This window comes from Triturus cristatus, chromosome 9 (genome assembly GCF_964204655.1).
Source record: "Triturus cristatus chromosome 9, aTriCri1.1, whole genome shotgun sequence".
Lineage (NCBI taxonomy): Eukaryota > Metazoa > Chordata > Amphibia > Caudata > Salamandridae > Triturus > Triturus cristatus.
The window spans coordinates 1,290,707,619-1,290,728,755 of record NC_140592.1 but is presented as its reverse complement, the minus strand read 5'-3'; the positions used below and the strand labels follow the sequence as shown (position 1 = coordinate 1,290,728,755).

Here is a 21,137-nt window from a genome sequence, read left to right as displayed (position 1 = left end):
ACCGAGGATGGACTGAGACAGAGTGAGGTAAGGCACTGACGGACACCAAGGATGGACTGAGACAGAGTGAGGTAAGACACTGACGGACACCGAGGATGGACTGAGACAGAGTGAGGTAAGGCACTGACGGACACCAAGGATGGACTGAGACAGAGTGAGGTAAGACACTGACGGACACCGAGGATGGACTGAGACAGAGTGAGGTAAGGCACTGACGGACACCAAGGATGGACTGAGACAGAGTGAGGTAAGGCACTGACGGACACCGAGGATGGACTGAGACAGAGTGAGGTAAGGCACTGACGGACACCGAGGATGGACTGAGACAGAGTGAGGTAAGGCACTGACGGACACCGAGGATGGACTGAGACAGAGTGAGGTAAGGCACTGACGGACACCGAGGATGGACTGAGACAGAGTGAGGTAAGGCACTGACGGACACCGAGGATGGACTGAGACAGAGTGAGGTAAGGCACTGACGGACACCGAGGATGGACTGAGACAGAGTGAGGTAAGGCACTGACGGACACCAAGGATGGACTGAGACAGAGTGAGGTAAGACACTGACGGACACCGAGGATGGACTGAGACAGAGTGAGGTAAGGCACTGACGGACACCAAGGATGGACTGAGACAGAGTGAGGTAAGGCACTGACGGACACCGAGGATGGACTGAGACAGAGTGAGGTAAGGCACTGACGGACACCAAGGATGGACTGAGACAGAGTGAGGTAAGGCACTGACGGACACCGAGGATGGACTGAGACAGAGTGAGGTAAGGCACTGACGGACACCGAGGATGGACTGAGACAGAGTGAGGTAAGGCACTGACGGACACCGAGGATGGACTGAGACAGAGTGAGGTAAGACACTGACGGACACCGAGGATGGACTGAGACAGAGTGAGGTAAGGCACTGACGGACACCGAGGATGGACTGAGACAGAGTGAGGTAAGGCACTGACGGACACCGAGGATGGACTGAGACAGAGTGAGGTAAGGCACTGACGGACACCAAGGATGGACTGAGACAGAGTGAGGTAAGACACTGACGGACACCGAGGATGGACTGAGACAGAGTGAGGTAAGGCACTGACGGACACCAAGGATGGACTGAGACAGAGTGAGGTAAGGCACTGACGGACACCAAGGATGGACTGAGACAGAGTGAGGTAAGGCACTGACGGACACCAAGGATGGACTGAGACAGAGTGAGGTAAGGCACTGACGGACACCGAGGATGGACTGAGACAGAGTGAGGTAAGGCACTGACGGACACCGAGGATGGACTGAGACAGAGTGAGGTAAGGTAAGGCACTGACGGACACCAAGGATGGACTGAGACAGAGTGAGGTAAGGCACTGACGGACACCAAGGATGGACTGAGACAGAGTGAGGTAAGGCACTGACGGACACCAAGGATGGACTGAGACAGAGTGAGGTAAGGCACTGACGGACACCGAGGATGGACTGAGACAGAGTGAGGTAAGGCACTGACGGACACCGAGGATGGACTGAGACAGAGTGAGGTAAGGCACTGACGGACACCGAGGATGGACTGAGACAGAGTGAGGTAAGGCACTGACGGACACCGAGGATGGACTGAGACAGAGTGAGGTAAGGCACTGACGGACACCGAGGATGGACTGAGACAGAGTGAGGTAAGACACTGACGGACACCGAGGATGGACTGAGACAGAGTGAGGTAAGGCACTGACGGACACCAAGGATGGACTGAGACAGAGTGAGGTAAGGCACTGACGGACACCGAGGATGGACTGAGACAGAGTGAGGTAAGGCACTGACGGACACCGAGGATGGACTGAGACAGAGTGAGGTAAGACACTGACGGACACCGAGGATGGACTGAGACAGAGTGAGGTAAGGCACTGACGGACACCAAGGATGGACTGAGACAGAGTGAGGTAAGGCACTGACGGACACCAAGGATGGACTGAGACAGAGTGAGGTAAGGCACTGACGGACACCGAGGATGGACTGAGACAGAGTGAGGTAAGACACTGACGGACACCGAGGATGGACTGAGACAGAGTGAGGTAAGGCACTGACGGACACCAAGGATGGACTGAGACAGAGTGAGGTAAGGCACTGACGGACACCAAGGATGGACTGAGACAGAGTGAGGTAAGGCACTGACGGACACCGAGGATGGACTGAGACAGAGTGAGGTAAGGCACTGACGGACACCGAGGATGGACTGAGACAGAGTGAGGTAAGGCACTGACGGACACCGAGGATGGACTGAGACAGAGTGAGGTAAGGCACTGACGGACACCAAGGATGGACTGAGACAGAGTGAGGTAAGGCACTGACGGACACCGAGGATGGACTGAGACAGAGTGAGGTAAGGCACTGACTGGCACTGAGGATGGACTGAGACAGAGTGAGGTAAGGCACTGACGGACACCGAGGATGGACTGAGACAGAGTGAGGTAAGGCACTGACTGGCACTGAGGATGGACTGAGACAGAGTGAGGTAAGGCACTGACGGACACCGAGGATGGACTGAGACAGAGTGAGGTAAGGCACTGACTGGCACTGAGGATGGACTGAGACAGAGTGAGGTAAGACACTGACGGACACCGAGTCAGATAGTCAGATAGATAATGGGTGAGGTAAGGCATTGACGGACACCGAGGATGGACTGAGACAGAGTGAGGTAAGACACTGACGGACACCGAGGATGGACTGAGACAGAGTGAGGTAAGGCACTGACGGACACCGAGGATGGACTGAGACAGAGTGAGGTAAGGCACTGACGGACACCGAGGATGGACTGAGACAGAGTGAGGTAAGACACTGACGGACACAGAGGATGGACTGAGACAGAGTGAGGTAAGGCACTGACGGACACCGAGGATGGACTGAGACAGAGTGAGGTAAGGCACTGACGGACACCGAGGATGGACTGAGACAGAGTGAGGTAAGACACTGACGGTCACCGAGGATGGACTGAGACAGAGTGAGGTAAGGCACTGACGGACACCGAGGATGGACTGAGACAGAGTGAGGTAAGGCACTGACGGACACAGAGGATGGACTGAGACAGAGTGAGGTAAGGCACTGACGGACACCGAGGATGGACTGAGACAGAGTGAGGTAAGACACTGACGGTCACCGAGGATGGACTGAGACAGAGTGAGGTAAGGCACTGAAGGACACAGAAGATAGATAATGGGTGAGGTAAGGCACTGACGAACACCGAGGATGGGCGCGGACAATGGGTGAGGTAAGGCACTGACGGTCACAGACATGGGGTGAGGTTAGGCACTGATGGTTACAGAGGAGGGACGCAATATACGGGTGAGGTAAGGCACTGATAGACACAGAAGATGAACTCAGACATAGGGTGAAGGAAGGCACTGACGGACACAGACAAAGGGTGAGGGTAAAGCACTGACGGACACAGAAGATGGACGCAGACAAAGGGTGAGGTAAGGCACTGACGGACACAGAGGATGGGTGCAATCAAAGGGGGAGATAAGGCACTGATGGACGTAGAAGATAGACAAAGGGCGAGGAAAGGCATTGACGGACATAGGGAATGGGCACAGACAAAGGGTGAGGTAACACACTGACAGACACAGAAGATGAACTCAGACAGAGGGTGAAGGAAGGCACTGACGGACACAGAAGATGGACGCAGACAAAGGGTGAGGTAAGGCACTGACGGTCACAGACAAAGGGTGAGGGTACAGCACTGACGGACACAGAAGATGGATGCAGACAAAGGGTGAGGTAAGGCACTAATGGACACTGAGGATGGGTGCAGACAAAGGGGAGGTAAGGCACTGATGGGCGTAGAAGATAGACAAAGGGTGAGGAAAGGCCTTGGCGGACACAGAGGATGGGCGCAGACAAAGGGTGAGGTAAGGCACTGACGGTCACAGACAAAGGGTGAGGGTACAGCACTGACGGACACAGAAGATGGATGCAGACAAAGGGTGAGGTAAGGCACTGACGGTCACAGACAAAGGGTGAGGGTACAGCACTGACGGACACAGAAGATGGATGCAGACAAAGGGTGAGGTAAGGCACTAATGGACACTGAGGATGGGTGCAGACAAAGGGGAGGTAAGGCACTGATGGGCGTAGAAGATAGACAAAGGGTGAGGAAAGGCCTTGGCGGACACAGAGGATGGGCGCAGACAAAGGGTGAGGTAAGGCACTGATGGCCACAGACAAATGGTGATTTAAGGCACTGATGGACATAGAAGATGGGCGCAGACACGGCTGAGGTAAGGCACTGACAGACACAGAAGATGGACACAAACAAATGGAGAGGTAAGGCACTGACGGACACAGAAGATGAACTCAGACAAAGGGTGAAGGAAGGCACTGATGGACACAGACAAAGGGTGAGGGTAAAGCACTGATGGACACAGAAGATGGACGCAGACAAAGGGTGAGGTAAGATACTGACGGACACAGAAGATGGACGCAGACATGGCTGAGATAAGGCACTGATGGACAGAGAAGATGGGTGCAGACAAAGGGGAGGTAAGGCACTGATGGGCGTAGAAGATAGACAAAGGGTGAGGTAAGGCCTTGGCGGACACAGAGGATGGGCGCAGACACGGCTGAGGTAAGGCACTGACGGACACAGAGGATGGATGCAGACAAAGGGTGAGGTAAGGCACTGACGGACACCAAGGATGGACGCAGACATGGCTGAGGTAAGGCACTGACGGACACAGAAGATGAACTCAGACAAAGGGTGAAGGAAGGCACTGACGGACACAGAAGATGAACTCAGACAAAGGGTGAAGGAAGGCACTGATGGACACAGATAAAGGGTGAGGGTAAAGCACTGACGGACACAGAACATGGATGCAGACAAAGGGTGAGTTTAGGCACTGACGGACACAGAAGATGGACACAGACAAAGGGTGAGGTGAGGCACTGACGGATACAGAAGATGGACGTAGACAAAGGGTGAGGTAAGATACTGATGGACAGAGAAGATGGACGCAGACAAGGCTGAGGTAAGATACTGATGGACAGAGAAGATGGACGCAGACAAGGCTGAGGTAAGGCAGTGACGGACACAGAAGATGGAAGTTGGCACGGCTGAGGAAAGGCACTTACGAACACAGACATGGCTGAGGTAAGATACTGATGGACAGAGAAGATGGACGCAGACAAGGCTGAGGTAAGGCAGTGACGGACACAGAAGATGGACGCAGACAAGGCTGAGGTAAGGCAGTGACGGACACAGAAGATGGAAGTTGGCACGGCTGAGGAAAGGCACTTACGAACACAGACATGGCTGAGGTAAGGCACTGATGAACAGCATAGATGGGTGCAGACATGGCTGAGTCAAGGCACTAACGGATACAGAAGATTGGTGCAGACAAAGGGTGAGGTAAGGCACTGACGGTTACAGAAGACTGACGCAGCCTAAGGGTTAGGTAAGGCACTGATGGAACACAGGAGACAGATGCAAACACGGCTGAGGTAAGGCACTGATGGGCACAGAACATTGGCGCAGACAAAGGGTGAGGTAAGGAACTGATGGACACAGAAGATGGATAGACAAAGGGTGAGGTAAGGCACCGACTGCACAGAAGATGGAAGTTGACACAGCTGAGGAAAGGCACTGACAGACACAGACATGGCTGAGGTAAGGCACTGATGGACACAGAGACTGGCGCAGGCAAAGGGTGAGGTAAGGCACTGATGGACACAGAGACTGGCGCAGACAAAGGGAGAGGTAAGGCACTGATGGACACAGAGACTGGCACAGACAAAGGGTGAGGTAAGGCACTGATGGACACAGAGACTGGCGCAGGCAAAGGGTGAGGTAAGACAGTGATGCACACAGAAAGGCAGACAAAGGGTGAGGTAAGGCACTGATGGACACAGAGACTGGCGCAGACAAAGGGAGAGGTAAGACAGTGATGGACACAGAGACTGGAGCAATCAAAGGGTGAGGTAAGGAACTGATGGACACAGAAGATGGATAGACAAAGGGTGAGGTAAGGCACCGACTGCATAGAAGATGGAAGTTGACACAGCTGAGGTAAGGCACTGATGGACACAGAGACTGGTGCATACAAAGGGTGAGGTAAGGCACTGATGGACACAGAGACTGGCGCATACAAAGGGTGAGGTAAGGCACTGATGGACATAGAGACTGGCGCATACAAAGGGTGAGGTAAGGCACTGATGGACACAGAAAGGCAGACAAAGGGTGAGGTAAGGCACTGATGGACACAGAGACTGGAGCAATCAAAGGCTGAGGAAAGGCACTGACAGACACCGACATGGCTGAGGTAAGGCACTGATGGACACAGAGACTGGCGCAGGCAAAGGGAGAGGTAAGGCACTGATGGACACAGAGACTGGAGCAATCAAAGGGTGAGGTAAGGCACTGATGGACACAGAGACTGGAGCAATCAAAGGGTGAGGTAAGGCACTGATGGACACAGAGACTGGCGCATACAAAGGGTGAGGTAAGGCACTGACGGACACAGAAAGGCAGACAAAGGGTGAGGTAAGGCAGTGATGCACACAGAAAGGCAGACAAAGGTTGCAGGCAATGGAGGTGTTCAGCAGGGGAGAAGCAAACATGGATCTTCTGTTCAGAAGTCTGACCACCACGCTGTGGTGCTGCTGTTGGCCAACCATCTGGAGATTTCACAAATTAAATATTTAAGATGAAAATACATTTGAAAAAGTCTTACGCCAGCATCGAGGACAGCACTCTCCGTCAGGGATGGTAGCGTTGGTGCAGGGCATCAGAGGGCAGGACACCTTCCGGCAAATGGTGGCAGAATTCTGCAAAAAAAGAGTAAATTTACAAGGGAATGTCTAAGGCGTCTTATGCGAGCATGGCAGCCACTCATCAGAACTGAACTTTGAAGCTATGGGCCTTGAGGCGCATGCGAGCTGGAGCCCAGGTCATAGCCCTGCTCGTTCTATAGGAAGCACATGCGAGCCGAAGCTATCTGTCTCCTGTCTCCTCCTATAGGAAGCACATGTGAGCCAAAGCTCTCTGTCCCTTCTCTCCTCCTATAGGAAGCACATGCAAGCCCGAAGCTATCTGTCCCTTCTCTCCTCCTATAGGAAGCACATGCGAGCTGAAGCTATCTGTCCCTTGTCTCCTCCTATAGGAAGCACATGCGAGCCGAAGCTATCTGTCCCTTGTCTCCTCCTACAGGAAGCACATGCGAGCCCGAAGCTATCTGTCCCTTGTCTCCTCCTACAGGAAGCACATGCGAGCCCGAAGCTATCTGTCCCTTGTCTCCTCCTACAGGAAGCACATGCGAGCTTGAAGCTATCTGTCCCTTGTCTCCTCCTATAGGAAGCACATGCGAGCTTGCGGCTACCCTTACCTTGACTCCTCCTAGAGGAGGGAGAAGTGAGCTTGAGAAGATCCAGCCCATGTCTCCTTCTAGAGGAGGCACAAGCAAGCTCGAAGCAGTCCGGCCCTTGCCTCCTCCTACAGGAGGCACGTGCGAGCATGAGGCTACCCATCCCGTGCCTCCTTCTAGATGAGGGAGAAGTAGAAAGAGGCAAGGGACGGATCACCTCAGGCTCACTTCTCCCTCCTCTAAAAGGAGACAAGGGATGGAATAGCCTCGAGCTCGCTTGTGCCTCATCCAGAAGGAGACAAGCGACGGATCGCCTTGAGCTCGCTTGTGCCTCATCCAGAAGGAGACAAGGGATGGAATAGCGTCGAGCTCACTGATGTTTCCTCTAGGAGACAAGGGAAGGAATAGCCTCGAGCTCACTTATGCTTCCTCTAAAAGGAGATAAGGGTCGGAATAGCCTCAAGCTCGCTTGTGTCTCCTCCAGAAGGAGACAAGCAACGGATAGCCTCGAGCTCGCCTATGCTTCCTCTAGAAGGGGGCACGGTATGAGTAGCCTCATGTTCGCTTGTGTCTCCTCCAGAAGGAGACAAGCAACGGATAGCCTCGAGCTCGCCTATGCTTCCTCTAGAAGGGGGCATGGTATGAGTAGCCTCATGTTCGCTTGTGCTTCCTCTAGAAAGATTGCCTCGAGGTCACTTCTCCCACCTCTAAAAGGAGACAAGTGATGGATAGCATTGATCTCAACTATGCTTCCTCTAGGAGACAAGGGAAGGAATAGCCTCGAGCTCACATGTGCTTCCTCTAGAAGGAGACAAGCAACGGATCGCCTCAAGCTTGCCTATGCTTCCTCTGGAAGGCGACAGGGGAAGGAATAGTTTTGACTTCGCTTGTGCTTCCTCCAGAAGGAGACAAGCGACGGATCACCTCGCATTCGCCTATGCTTCCTCTAGAAGGAGACAAGGGAAGGAATAGTTTTGAGTTTGCTTGTGCCTCCTTCACAAGGAGACAAGCAACGGATCGCCTCGAGCTCACCTATGTTTCCTCTAGGAGACAAGGGAAGGAATAGCCTCAAGCTCGCTTGTGTCTCCTCCAGAAGGAGACAAGCAACGGATAGCCTCAAGCTCACATGTGCTTCCTCTAGGAGAAGACAAGGGATGGAATAGCCTCGAGCTCGTTGCTCCCTCCTCTAAAAGGAGACAAGCGATGGATAGCCTCGCGCTCGCCTGTGCTTCCTCTAGAAGGAGGTCAAGCCTGTCCAGTCTCTTGCCTCTACACAGAGAAGGTACATGCAAACCCGAGTCCACTGACTCGGAAGATGGGGGATTGAGGACTCCGCACTGCCCAACAGGGCAGGGCAGCTGCCCTCCTCGTAATCACCTTTATTTCCCTAATTTTTCACCATTGTCACCCCCAGTGTGATTGGCTCTCACTGTCACCTTGTCTGGTGGTTAACTCACTAAGCGGCGCATGGGCCTCTGGGCCCGGGTCTCACCTGGCAGGTACACTCTGTGCAGCTATCGATGGTCCACTCCTCACGGTTCTTGTGCAGGATGCCGTTGTGCATACAGAGCCCCGGGCTGACCTGTACCACCCGGGCGATGAGTTCATTCTCTTCAGTCTAGGAAACAAAAAGGAGGGGGTAAGTGAGGCATGTACAGGTCTGGGACACTGTTTGTGTTTTACTCTCAGTACAGACTCACTGTTTGTGTTTTACTCAGTAAAGACTCACCGTTGGTGTTTTCCTCTCAGTAAAGACTCACCCTTGGTGTTTCCTCAGTAAAGACTCTCTGTTGGTGTTTTACTCTCAGTAAAGACTCACTGTTGGTGTTTTACTCTCAGTAAAGACTCACTGTTGGTGTTTTACTCTCAGTAAAGACTCACTGTTGGTATTTTACTCTCAGTAAAGACTCACCGTTGGTGTTTTACTCTCAGTAAAGACTCACTGTTTGTATTTTACTCTCAGTAAAGTTTCACCCTTGGTGTTCTACTCTCAGTAAAGACTTACCCTTGGTGTTTTACTCTCAGTTAATACTCACTGTTTGTATTTTACTCTCAGTAAAGACTCACGTTTGGTGTTTTACTCTCAGTTAAAACTCACCCTTGGTGTTTTACTCTCAGTTAAGACTCTGTTTGTATTTTACTCTCAGTAAAGACTCACCGTTGGTGTTTTCTTCTCAGTAAAGACTCACCCTTGGTGTTTCCTCAGTAAAGACTCTCTGTTGGTGTTTTACTCTCAGTAAATACTCACTGTTGGTGTTTTACTCAGTAAAGACTCACTGTTGGTGTTTTACACAGTAAAGACTCACTGTTGGTGTTTTACACAGTAAAGACTCACTGTTGGTGTTTTACTCTCAGTAAAGATTCACTGTTGGTATTTTACTCTCAGTAAAGACTCACCGTTGGTGTTTTACTCTCAGTAAAGACTCACTGTTTGTATTTTACTCTCAGTAAAGACTTACCATTGGTGTTTTACTCTCAGTTAAGACTCACCCTTGGTGTTTTACTCTCAGTTAAGACTCACTGTTTGTATTTTACTCTCAGTAAAGACTCACCGTTGGTGTTTTACTCTCAGTAAAGACTCACTGTTTGTATTTTACTCTCAGTAAAGACTTACCATTGGTGTTTTACTCTCAGTTAAGACTCACCCTTGGTGTTTTACTCTCAGTTAAGACTCACTGTTTGTATTTTACTCTCAGTAAAGACTCACGTTTGGTGTTTTACTCTCAGTAAAGACTCACCCTTGATGTTTTACTCTCAGTAAATACTCACTGTTAGAGTTTTACTCTCAGTAAAGACTCACCGTTGGTGTTTTACTCTCAGTAAAGACTCACCGTTGGTGTTTTGCTCTCAGTAAAGATACACTTTCGGTGTTTTACTCTCAGTAAAGACTCACCCTTGGTGTTTTACTCTCAGTAAAGACTTACCCTTGGTGTTTTACTCTCAGTAAAGACTCACCGTTGGTGTTTTGCTCTCAGTAAAGATACACTTTCGGTGTTTTACTCTCAGTAAAGACTCACCGTTGGTGTTTTACTCTCAGTAAAGACTTACCCTTGGTGTTTTACTCTCAGTAAAGACTGACCGTTGGTGTTTTACTCTCAGTAAAGACTCACCGTTGGTGTTTTGCTCTCAGTAAAGATACACTTTCGGTGTTTTACTCTCAGTAAAGTCTCACCCTTGGTGTTCTACTCTCAGTAAAGACTTACCCTTGGTGTTTTACTCTCAGTTAATACTCACTGTTTGTATTTTACTCTCAGTAAAGACTCACGTTTGGTGTTTTACTCTCAGTTAAGACTCACCCTTGGTGTTTTACTCTCAGTTAATACTCACTGTTTGTATTTTACTCTCAGTAAAGACTCACGTTTGGTGTTTTACTCTCAGTAAAGACTCACTCTTGATGTTTTACTCTCAGTAAAGACTCACTGTTAGTGTTTTACTCTCAGTAAAGACTCACCGTTGGTGTTTTGCTCTCAGTAAAGATACACTTTCGGTGTTTTACTCTCAGTAAAGACTCACCCTTGGTGTTTTACTCTCAGTAAAGTCTCACCCTTGGTGTTTTACTCTCAGTAAAGACTCACTGTTTGTATTTTACTCTCAGTAAAGACTCACCATTGGTGTTTTACTCTCAGTAAAGACTCACGTTTGGTGTTTTACTCTCAGTAAAGACTCACCCTTGATGTTTTACTCTCAGTAAAGACTCACTGTTAGAGTTTTACTCTCAGTAAAGACTCACCGTTGGTGTTTTACTCTCAGTAAAGACTCACCGTTGGTGTTTTGCTCTCAGTAAAGATACACTTTCGGTGTTTTACTCTCAGTAAAGACTCACCCTTGGTGTTTTACTCTCAGTAAAGACTTACCCTTGGTGTTTTACTCTCAGTAAAGACTCACCGTTGGTGTTTTGCTCTCAGTAAAGATACACTTTCGGTGTTTTACTCTCAGTAAAGACTCACCGTTGGTGTTTTACTCTCAGTAAAGACTTACCCTTGGTGTTTTACTCTCAGTAAAGACTGACCGTTGGTGTTTTACTCTCAGTAAAGACTCACCGTTGGTGTTTTGCTCTCAGTAAAGATACACTTTCGGTGTTTTACTCTCAGTAAAGTCTCACCCTTGGTGTTCTACTCTCAGTAAAGACTTACCCTTGGTGTTTTACTCTCAGTTAATACTCACTGTTTGTATTTTACTCTCAGTAAAGACTCACGTTTGGTGTTTTACTCTCAGTTAAGACTCACCCTTGGTGTTTTACTCTCAGTTAATACTCACTGTTTGTATTTTACTCTCAGTAAAGACTCACGTTTGGTGTTTTACTCTCAGTAAAGACTCACTCTTGATGTTTTACTCTCAGTAAAGACTCACTGTTAGTGTTTTACTCTCAGTAAAGACTCACCGTTGGTGTTTTGCTCTCAGTAAAGATACACTTTCGGTGTTTTACTCTCAGTAAAGACTCACCCTTGGTGTTTTACTCTCAGTAAAGTCTCACCCTTGGTGTTTTACTCTCAGTAAAGACTCACTGTTTGTATTTTACTCTCAGTAAAGACTCACCATTGGTGTTTTACTCTCAGTAAAGACTCACCGTTGGTGTTTTACTCTCAGTAAAGACTCACTGTTTGTATTTTACTCTCAGTAAAGACTCACCATTGGTGTTTTACTCTCAGTTAAGACTCACCCTTGGTGTTTTACTCTCAGTTAAGACTCACTGTTTGTATTTTACTCTCAGTAAAGACTCACGTTTGGTGTTTTACTCTCAGTAAAGACTCACCCTTGATGTTTCACTCTCAGTAAAGACTCACTGTTAGTGTTTTACTCTCAGTAAAGACTCACCCTTGATGTTTTACTCTCAGTAAAGACTCACTGTTAGTGTTTTACTCTCAGTAAAGACTCACCGTTGGTGTTTTGCTCTCAGTAAAGATACACTTTCGGTGTTTTACTCTCAGTAAAGACTCACCCTTGGTGTTTTACTCTCAGTAAAGTCTCATCCTTGGTGTTCTACTCTCAGTAAAGACTTACCCTTGGTGTTTTACTCTCAGTTAAGACTCACTCTTGGTGTTTTACTCTCAGTTAATACTCACTGTTTGTATTTTACTCTCAGTAAAGACTCACGTTTGGTGTTTTACTCTCAGTAAAGACTCACTCTTGATGTTTTACTCTCAGTAAAGACTCACTGTTAGTGTTTTACTCTCAGTAAAGACTCACCGTTGGTGTTTTGCTCTCAGTAAAGATACACTTTCGGTGTTTTACTCTCAGTAAAGACTCACCCTTGGTGTTTTACTCTCAGTAAAGTCTCACCCTTGGTGTTTTACTCTCAGTAAAGACTCACCCTTGGTGTTCTACTCTCAGTAAAGACTTACCCTTGGTGTTTTACTCTCAGTAAAGTCTCACCCTTGGTATTTTACTCTCAGTAAAGACTCACCGTTGGTGTTTTACTCTCAGTAAAGACTCACTGTTTGTATTTTACTCTCAGTAAAGACTCACCATTGGTGTTTTACTCTCAGTTAAGACTCACCTTTGGTGTTTTACTCTCAGTTAAGACTCACTGTTTGTATTTTACTCTCAGTAAAGACTCACGTTTGGTGTTTTACTCTCAGTAAAGACTCACCCTTGATGTTTTACTCTCAGTAAAGACTCTCTGTTGGTGTTTTACTCTCAGTAAAGACTCACCCTTGATGTTTTACTCTCAGTAAAGACTCACTGTTAGTGTTTTACTCTCAGTAAAGACTCACCGTTGGTGTTTTACTCTCAGTAAAGACTCACCGTTGGTGTTTTGCTCTCAGTAAAGATACACTTTCGGTGTTTTACTCTCAGTAAAGACTCACCCTTGGTGTTCTACTCTCAGTAAAGACTTACCCTTGATGTTTTACTCTCAGTAAAGACTCACTGTTAGTGTTTTACTCTCAGTAAAGACTCACCCTTGATGTTCTACTCTCAGTAAAGACTTACCCTTGATGTTTTACTCTCAGTAAAGACTCACTGTTAGTGTTTTACTCTCAGTAAAGACTCACCGTTGGTGTTTTACTCTCAGTAAAGACTCACCGTTGGTGTTTTGCTCTCAGTAAAGATACACTTTCGGTGTTTTACTCTCAGTAAAGACTCACCCTTGATGTTTTACTCTCAGTAAAGACTCACTGTTAGTGTTTTACTCTCAGTAAAGACTCACCGTTGGTGTTTTACTCTCAGTAAAGACTCACCCTTGGTGTTTTACTCTCAGTAAAGACTCACCCTTGATGTTTTACTCTCAGTAAAGACTCACCGTTGGTGTTTTACTCTCAGTAAAGTCTCACCCTTGGTGTTTTACTCTCAGTAAAGACTCACCCTTGATGTTTTACTCTCAGTAAAGACTCACCGTTGGTGTTTTACTCTCAGTAAAGACTCACTGTTTGTATTTTACTCTCAGTAAAGACTTACCATTGGTGTTTTACTCTCAGTTAAGACTCACCCTTGGTGTTTTACTCTCAGTTAAGACTCACTGTTTGTATTTTACTCTCAGTAAAGACTCACCGTTGGTGTTTTACTCTCAGTAAAGACTCACTGTTTGTATTTTACTCTCAGTAAAGACTTACCATTGGTGTTTTACTCTCAGTTAAGACTCACCCTTGGTGTTTTACTCTCAGTTAAGACTCACTGTTTGTATTTTACTCTCAGTAAAGACTCACGTTTGGTGTTTTACTCTCAGTAAAGACTCACCCTTGATGTTTTACTCTCAGTAAATACTCACTGTTAGAGTTTTACTCTCAGTAAAGACTCACCGTTGGTGTTTTACTCTCAGTAAAGACTCACCGTTGGTGTTTTGCTCTCAGTAAAGATACACTTTCGGTGTTTTACTCTCAGTAAAGACTCACCCTTGGTGTTTTACTCTCAGTAAAGACTTACCCTTGGTGTTTTACTCTCAGTAAAGACTCACCGTTGGTGTTTTGCTCTCAGTAAAGATACACTTTCGGTGTTTTACTCTCAGTAAAGACTCACCGTTGGTGTTTTACTCTCAGTAAAGACTTACCCTTGGTGTTTTACTCTCAGTAAAGACTGACCGTTGGTGTTTTACTCTCAGTAAAGACTCACCGTTGGTGTTTTGCTCTCAGTAAAGATACACTTTCGGTGTTTTACTCTCAGTAAAGTCTCACCCTTGGTGTTCTACTCTCAGTAAAGACTTACCCTTGGTGTTTTACTCTCAGTTAATACTCACTGTTTGTATTTTACTCTCAGTAAAGACTCACGTTTGGTGTTTTACTCTCAGTTAAGACTCACCCTTGGTGTTTTACTCTCAGTTAATACTCACTGTTTGTATTTTACTCTCAGTAAAGACTCACGTTTGGTGTTTTACTCTCAGTAAAGACTCACTCTTGATGTTTTACTCTCAGTAAAGACTCACTGTTAGTGTTTTACTCTCAGTAAAGACTCACCGTTGGTGTTTTGCTCTCAGTAAAGATACACTTTCGGTGTTTTACTCTCAGTAAAGACTCACCCTTGGTGTTTTACTCTCAGTAAAGTCTCACCCTTGGTGTTTTACTCTCAGTAAAGACTCACTGTTTGTATTTTACTCTCAGTAAAGACTCACCATTGGTGTTTTACTCTCAGTAAAGACTCACGTTTGGTGTTTTACTCTCAGTAAAGACTCACCCTTGATGTTTTACTCTCAGTAAAGACTCACTGTTAGAGTTTTACTCTCAGTAAAGACTCACCGTTGGTGTTTTACTCTCAGTAAAGACTCACCGTTGGTGTTTTGCTCTCAGTAAAGATACACTTTCGGTGTTTTACTCTCAGTAAAGACTCACCCTTGGTGTTTTACTCTCAGTAAAGACTTACCCTTGGTGTTTTACTCTCAGTAAAGACTCACCGTTGGTGTTTTGCTCTCAGTAAAGATACACTTTCGGTGTTTTACTCTCAGTAAAGACTCACCGTTGGTGTTTTACTCTCAGTAAAGACTTACCCTTGGTGTTTTACTCTCAGTAAAGACTGACCGTTGGTGTTTTACTCTCAGTAAAGACTCACCGTTGGTGTTTTGCTCTCAGTAAAGATACACTTTCGGTGTTTTACTCTCAGTAAAGTCTCACCCTTGGTGTTCTACTCTCAGTAAAGACTTACCCTTGGTGTTTTACTCTCAGTTAATACTCACTGTTTGTATTTTACTCTCAGTAAAGACTCACGTTTGGTGTTTTACTCTCAGTTAAGACTCACCCTTGGTGTTTTACTCTCAGTTAATACTCACTGTTTGTATTTTACTCTCAGTAAAGACTCACGTTTGGTGTTTTACTCTCAGTAAAGACTCACTCTTGATGTTTTACTCTCAGTAAAGACTCACTGTTAGTGTTTTACTCTCAGTAAAGACTCACCGTTGGTGTTTTGCTCTCAGTAAAGATACACTTTCGGTGTTTTACTCTCAGTAAAGACTCACCCTTGGTGTTTTACTCTCAGTAAAGTCTCACCCTTGGTGTTTTACTCTCAGTAAAGACTCACTGTTTGTATTTTACTCTCAGTAAAGACTCACCATTGGTGTTTTACTCTCAGTAAAGACTCACCGTTGGTGTTTTACTCTCAGTAAAGACTCACTGTTTGTATTTTACTCTCAGTAAAGACTCACCATTGGTGTTTTACTCTCAGTTAAGACTCACCCTTGGTGTTTTACTCTCAGTTAAGACTCACTGTTTGTATTTTACTCTCAGTAAAGACTCACGTTTGGTGTTTTACTCTCAGTAAAGACTCACCCTTGATGTTTCACTCTCAGTAAAGACTCACTGTTAGTGTTTTACTCTCAGTAAAGACTCACCCTTGATGTTTTACTCTCAGTAAAGACTCACTGTTAGTGTTTTACTCTCAGTAAAGACTCACCGTTGGTGTTTTGCTCTCAGTAAAGATACACTTTCGGTGTTTTACTCTCAGTAAAGACTCACCCTTGGTGTTTTACTCTCAGTAAAGTCTCATCCTTGGTGTTCTACTCTCAGTAAAGACTTACCCTTGGTGTTTTACTCTCAGTTAAGACTCACTCTTGGTGTTTTACTCTCAGTTAATACTCACTGTTTGTATTTTACTCTCAGTAAAGACTCACGTTTGGTGTTTTACTCTCAGTAAAGACTCACTCTTGATGTTTTACTCTCAGTAAAGACTCACTGTTAGTGTTTTACTCTCAGTAAAGACTCACCGTTGGTGTTTTGCTCTCAGTAAAGATACACTTTCGGTGTTTTACTCTCAGTAAAGACTCACCCTTGGTGTTTTACTCTCAGTAAAGTCTCACCCTTGGTGTTTTACTCTCAGTAAAGACTCACCCTTGGTGTTCTACTCTCAGTAAAGACTTACCCTTGGTGTTTTACTCTCAGTAAAGTCTCACCCTTGGTATTTTACTCTCAGTAAAGACTCACCGTTGGTGTTTTACTCTCAGTAAAGACTCACTGTTTGTATTTTACTCTCAGTAAAGACTCACCATTGGTGTTTTACTCTCAGTTAAGACTCACCTTTGGTGTTTTACTCTCAGTTAAGACTCACTGTTTGTATTTTACTCTCAGTAAAGACTCACGTTTGGTGTTTTACTCTCAGTAAAGACTCACCCTTGATGTTTTACTCTCAGTAAAGACTCTCTGTTGGTGTTTTACTCTCAGTAAAGACTCACCCTTGATGTTTTACTCTCAGTAAAGACTCACTGTTAGTGTTTTACTCTCAGTAAAGACTCACCGTTGGTGTTTTACTCTCAGTAAAGACTCACCGTTGGTGTTTTGCTCTCAGTAAAGATACACTTTCGGTGTTTTACTCTCAGTAAAGACTCACCCTTGGTGTTCTACTCTCAGTAAAGACTTACCCTTGATGTTTTACTCTCAGTAAAGACTCACTGTTAGTGTTTTACTCTCAGTAAAGACTCACCCTTGATGTTCTACTCTCAGTAAAGACTTACCCTTGATGTTTTACTCTCAGTAAAGACTCACTGTTAGTGTTTTACTCTCAGTAAAGACTCACCGTTGGTGTTTTACTCTCAGTAAAGACTCACCGTTGGTGTTTTGCTCTCAGTAAAGATACACTTTCGGTGTTTTACTCTCAGTAAAGACTCACCCTTGATGTTTTACTCTCAGTAAAGACTCACTGTTAGTGTTTTACTCTCAGTAAAGACTCACCGTTGGTGTTTTACTCTCAGTAAAGACTCACCCTTGGTGTTTTACTCTCAGTAAAGACTCACCCTTGATGTTTTACTCTCAGTAAAGACTCACCGTTGGTGTTTTACTCTCAGTAAAGTCTCACCCTTGGTGTTTTACTCTCAGTAAAGACTCACCCTTGATGTTTTACTCTCAGTAAAGACTCACCGTTGGTGTTTTACTCTCAGTAAAGACTCACCGTTGGTGTTTTGCTCTCAGTAAAGATACACTTTCGGTGTTTTACTCTCAGTAAAGACTCACCCTTGGTGTTTTACTCTCAGTAAAGTCTCACCCTTGGTGTTCTACTCTCAGTAAAGACTTACCCTTGGTGTTTTACTCTGAGTAAAGACTCACCCTTGGTGTTTTACTCTTAGTAAAGTTCACTACTTGGAGGCACCATCTGCCCCGTCCAAACGCACAGCTGAAGTCGCCTGCTAAGCCATCATCTAGTCATTCCAATTTTTTCATGTAATCCATAGTAATCCATATTATAAACTTTTTTAATTAATCTTAATTTCAACCTTATTCCTCCACACGCGGAGTGATTTTGCCAATTTTCACAGTTTCTAATGTTTAAGCTGGGCCATCCGAACCTCTTGTGCAAAACACGAAAAATGCAAATTCATCTTAGGCAGTGCTGTTTATTTTAAAACTCTCAGTAAAGACTCACCCTTGGTGTTTTACTCTCAGTAAAGACTCACTGTTAGTGTTTTACTCTCAGTAAAGACTCACCGTTGGTGTTTTACTCTCAGTAACTTACCCTCGGTGTTTTACTCTTAGTAAAGACTCACCCTTGGTGTTTTACTCTCAGTAAAGACTCACTGTTAGTGTTTTACTCTCAGTAAAGACTCACCGTTGGTGTTTTACTCTCAGTAAAGACTTACCCTCAGTGTTTTACTCTCAGTAAAGACTCACTGTTAGTGTTTTACTCTCAGTAAAGACTCACCGTTGGTGTTTTACTCTCAGTAAAGACTTACCCTCAGTGTTTTACTCTCAGTAAAGACTCACTGTTAGTGTTTTACTCTCAGTAAAGACTCACCCTTGGTGTTTTACTCTCAGTAAAGACTCACCCTTGGTGTTTTACTCTCAGTAAAGACTCACTGTTAGTGTTTTACTCTCAGTAAAGACTCACCCTTGGTGTTTTACTCTCAGTAAAGACTCACTGTTAGTGTTTTACTCTCAGTAAAGACTCACCCTTGGTGTTTTACTCTCAGTAAAGACTCACCCTTGGTGTTTTACTCTCAGTAAAGACTCACTGTTAGTGTTTTACTCTCAGTAAAGACTCACCGTTGGTGTTTTACTCTCAGTAAAGACTCACCGTTGGCGTTTTACTCTCCGAACAGACCCACTGACCCGCTGTTGATGATGACCAAGCTTCTAACCCCACGAAAGACTCACCACTTTGCGAACATTGTCCTGGAGCGCCCGGACCATGGTGCGCAGTCCTTGCAGCTCCATGAACATGTTGCTGAGTTCATCGCAGGAGAAGCCGCACACCGCCTGTAGGTCCTTGGTTTTGTGCCCAATGAAGTTGGTGCGGATGGCAGGGCTCGAACCGTTCACAGGGTTGTCCAAGGTGATGACTGCACTTGTGACTGAAACAAGGGAGAGAATAAGAATTGAGGACCTGGGGTGTGAAGAAGGACCGGGCCAATACGTAGACCTCACTTCACACAATAGCGGCCTAGAAGTAGCTATAACGGGTGTACTCGTAGAGAAGGAACATAAGCAGCCCATCAGGAGGCGGATCGAGGGCCCTAGAGGAACACTTTCCTGAGGTCTGAGGGGGGCCCTCAGGGACTCCTCCGTGAAGAGTTGTTAGGGCCTAGCGTGAAAAAGAAGTACAAGGTAAACTAATTAATGGAAAAAGCATTTTACGAGATGAGACCTTAGTTGGTTAATGGGATCACTGCGGAGGTCTGTGCGTTACTAGAGTGTCACAGAACTGAATCCTGGTTGGAGCATGTGAGGAATGGTGACTTGTATATATAGTGCAATGAGGTCCCAGCCTGTGACAGAAAACACTTATTTTAAAATTGCATTACATGCAGTGTAAGATAGGCTGCCACAAAATGATTTAGAGTTAAAGAGAAAACAATTGCCTTTAAAGTATATATTTTAGCAATAGGTACTCAGACTGTACCTAGCGCAAACATTTTTATAAGTGCCCAATAAAACGATGAATTGCAGAATTTAGCTGGTAATCCCCTTACCTCAGGAAAAGAATTAATCTCTGTGGCCAGGAAGCTTTAGAGACTCAAAGTCTGGAAAGCCTTCTGAGCAGCCGTTGCGTTTGGTGATCAACCAATTGAACACATGGCCACTTCTCTTGGGCAGCGAGCACTCTCGCGATCTCGCGAGAGTTGTTTCTTTAGCTCTCTGTCCGTCTCTCGGCTTCACAGCTCAGGAGACCCAACACCTCAAGGTCTGCATTAACCATCCAGGTATGGTTGTTTTTTAACAAAAAGTATGAGAAATAAAAATCATGGGCATGTGGGTCTCATAGATCCCACCCACTTCGACCTCTGTTTACATGCAGATGTCATGTCAGGTCAGGGGGTTGTGGTTGAGGGGTGCGGGGTCGGAAGGAGGCCAGCAGAGGCACATTCAGATGCAGAGTCCTGACAGGTCAGACCCCCCGACCTCTATTGACATGCAGATGTCCTGTCAGGTGAGGGTCGAGAGGGGGGGGCTGGGAGGGGCACATTCAGATGCAGAGTCCTGACAGGTAAGATCCCCCAACCTCTGTTGACATGCAGATGTCCTGTCAGGTGGGGGTCGAGGGGGGGCTGGGAGGGGCACGTTCAGGTGTAGTGCCCTGATAGTTCAAACCCCTGGGACCACAAAGTAACCCCCGGGACAAAGAGGACATGGGCGCGATCCATGAATACCGTCAAAAGGGCAGCACAGGGGGGAGGTGCTGAGTAGGAGATACTTCACTTTACAAATGGAGAGGGCAGAGCAGACAGGGCTGCCAGTATCATGGGTGCTGAAGGTGCAGTGGTGCCGGGGCCAAGGTGTGAGGGGCTGTGTTACCATCCTTTATTGCTTGCATTAGGTTCCAGAGCACCGTTCTGTGCCCACGTAGTGTTGGGCCTCAGCACTGACTCATGGGAGGGGAGCACTGAAGCTGAGGAGGCACCTCTGCTTGGTCTCGGAGAGATGGTGGGGAGTGGGTGGAAGAGGCATAGGAGACAGCCTGCTACTCAGAGCTGGTGGTATCATTAGGGCACGAGGTGCAGCTGCATTGGGACTCGGCCTGGGCAGAAGTTCAATTACGCTGGAGAAATCGGAGTAGTTCTGTGTTACTTTTTGGTGCATAATTACCTATAATTAGGCTGTCTGGTTTTAGGTAGAAACCTATAATAACCGATAAATCCCCACCGAAAGAGAAATAGCCCTCACCAGTTTAAACATATAAGCACTGAATAAACACCTGCAAGGAAAAGAAGAGTGAAAGAGTCATTTTTTTTCCTTTCTGAAGGGGCCGATACAATATAACTTGGTTATACCAACTAGCAGCAAAAAATCCTATTCTGCTTCAGTTTTGTTTAGGGATGTCACTAAAATATTGTTTGTTCTTCCTTTTGCTTTTTCCGGTTTTGCGGTCTTTGGTCTAAAGATGTCGGGTTATGAAGCATGTGTTAGGTCTTGTTCAATTATTTTATAAACTGTACAGAATCAGGACATATCAAAAT

General features: G+C 46.2%; 1 protein-coding gene across 2 annotated transcripts in view; it reads right to left on the bottom strand.

Moving 5' to 3' along the window:
- Nucleotides 1–21,137, bottom strand: part of THBS1 (thrombospondin 1) — a 106,989-nt gene that overhangs the window by 60,684 nt on the left and 25,168 nt on the right. For both annotated transcript variants that reach the window (XM_085627474.1, XM_085627475.1), the window contains exons 5-7: nucleotides 18,838–19,034; nucleotides 8,829–8,954; nucleotides 6,707–6,800 (exon numbers count right to left, since the gene is read on the bottom strand). In XM_085627474.1, the coding sequence (XP_085483600.1) occupies nucleotides 6,707–6,800; nucleotides 8,829–8,954; nucleotides 18,838–19,034 (417 nt within the window). The remainder of the gene's footprint in view (nucleotides 1–6,706; nucleotides 6,801–8,828; nucleotides 8,955–18,837; nucleotides 19,035–21,137) is intronic.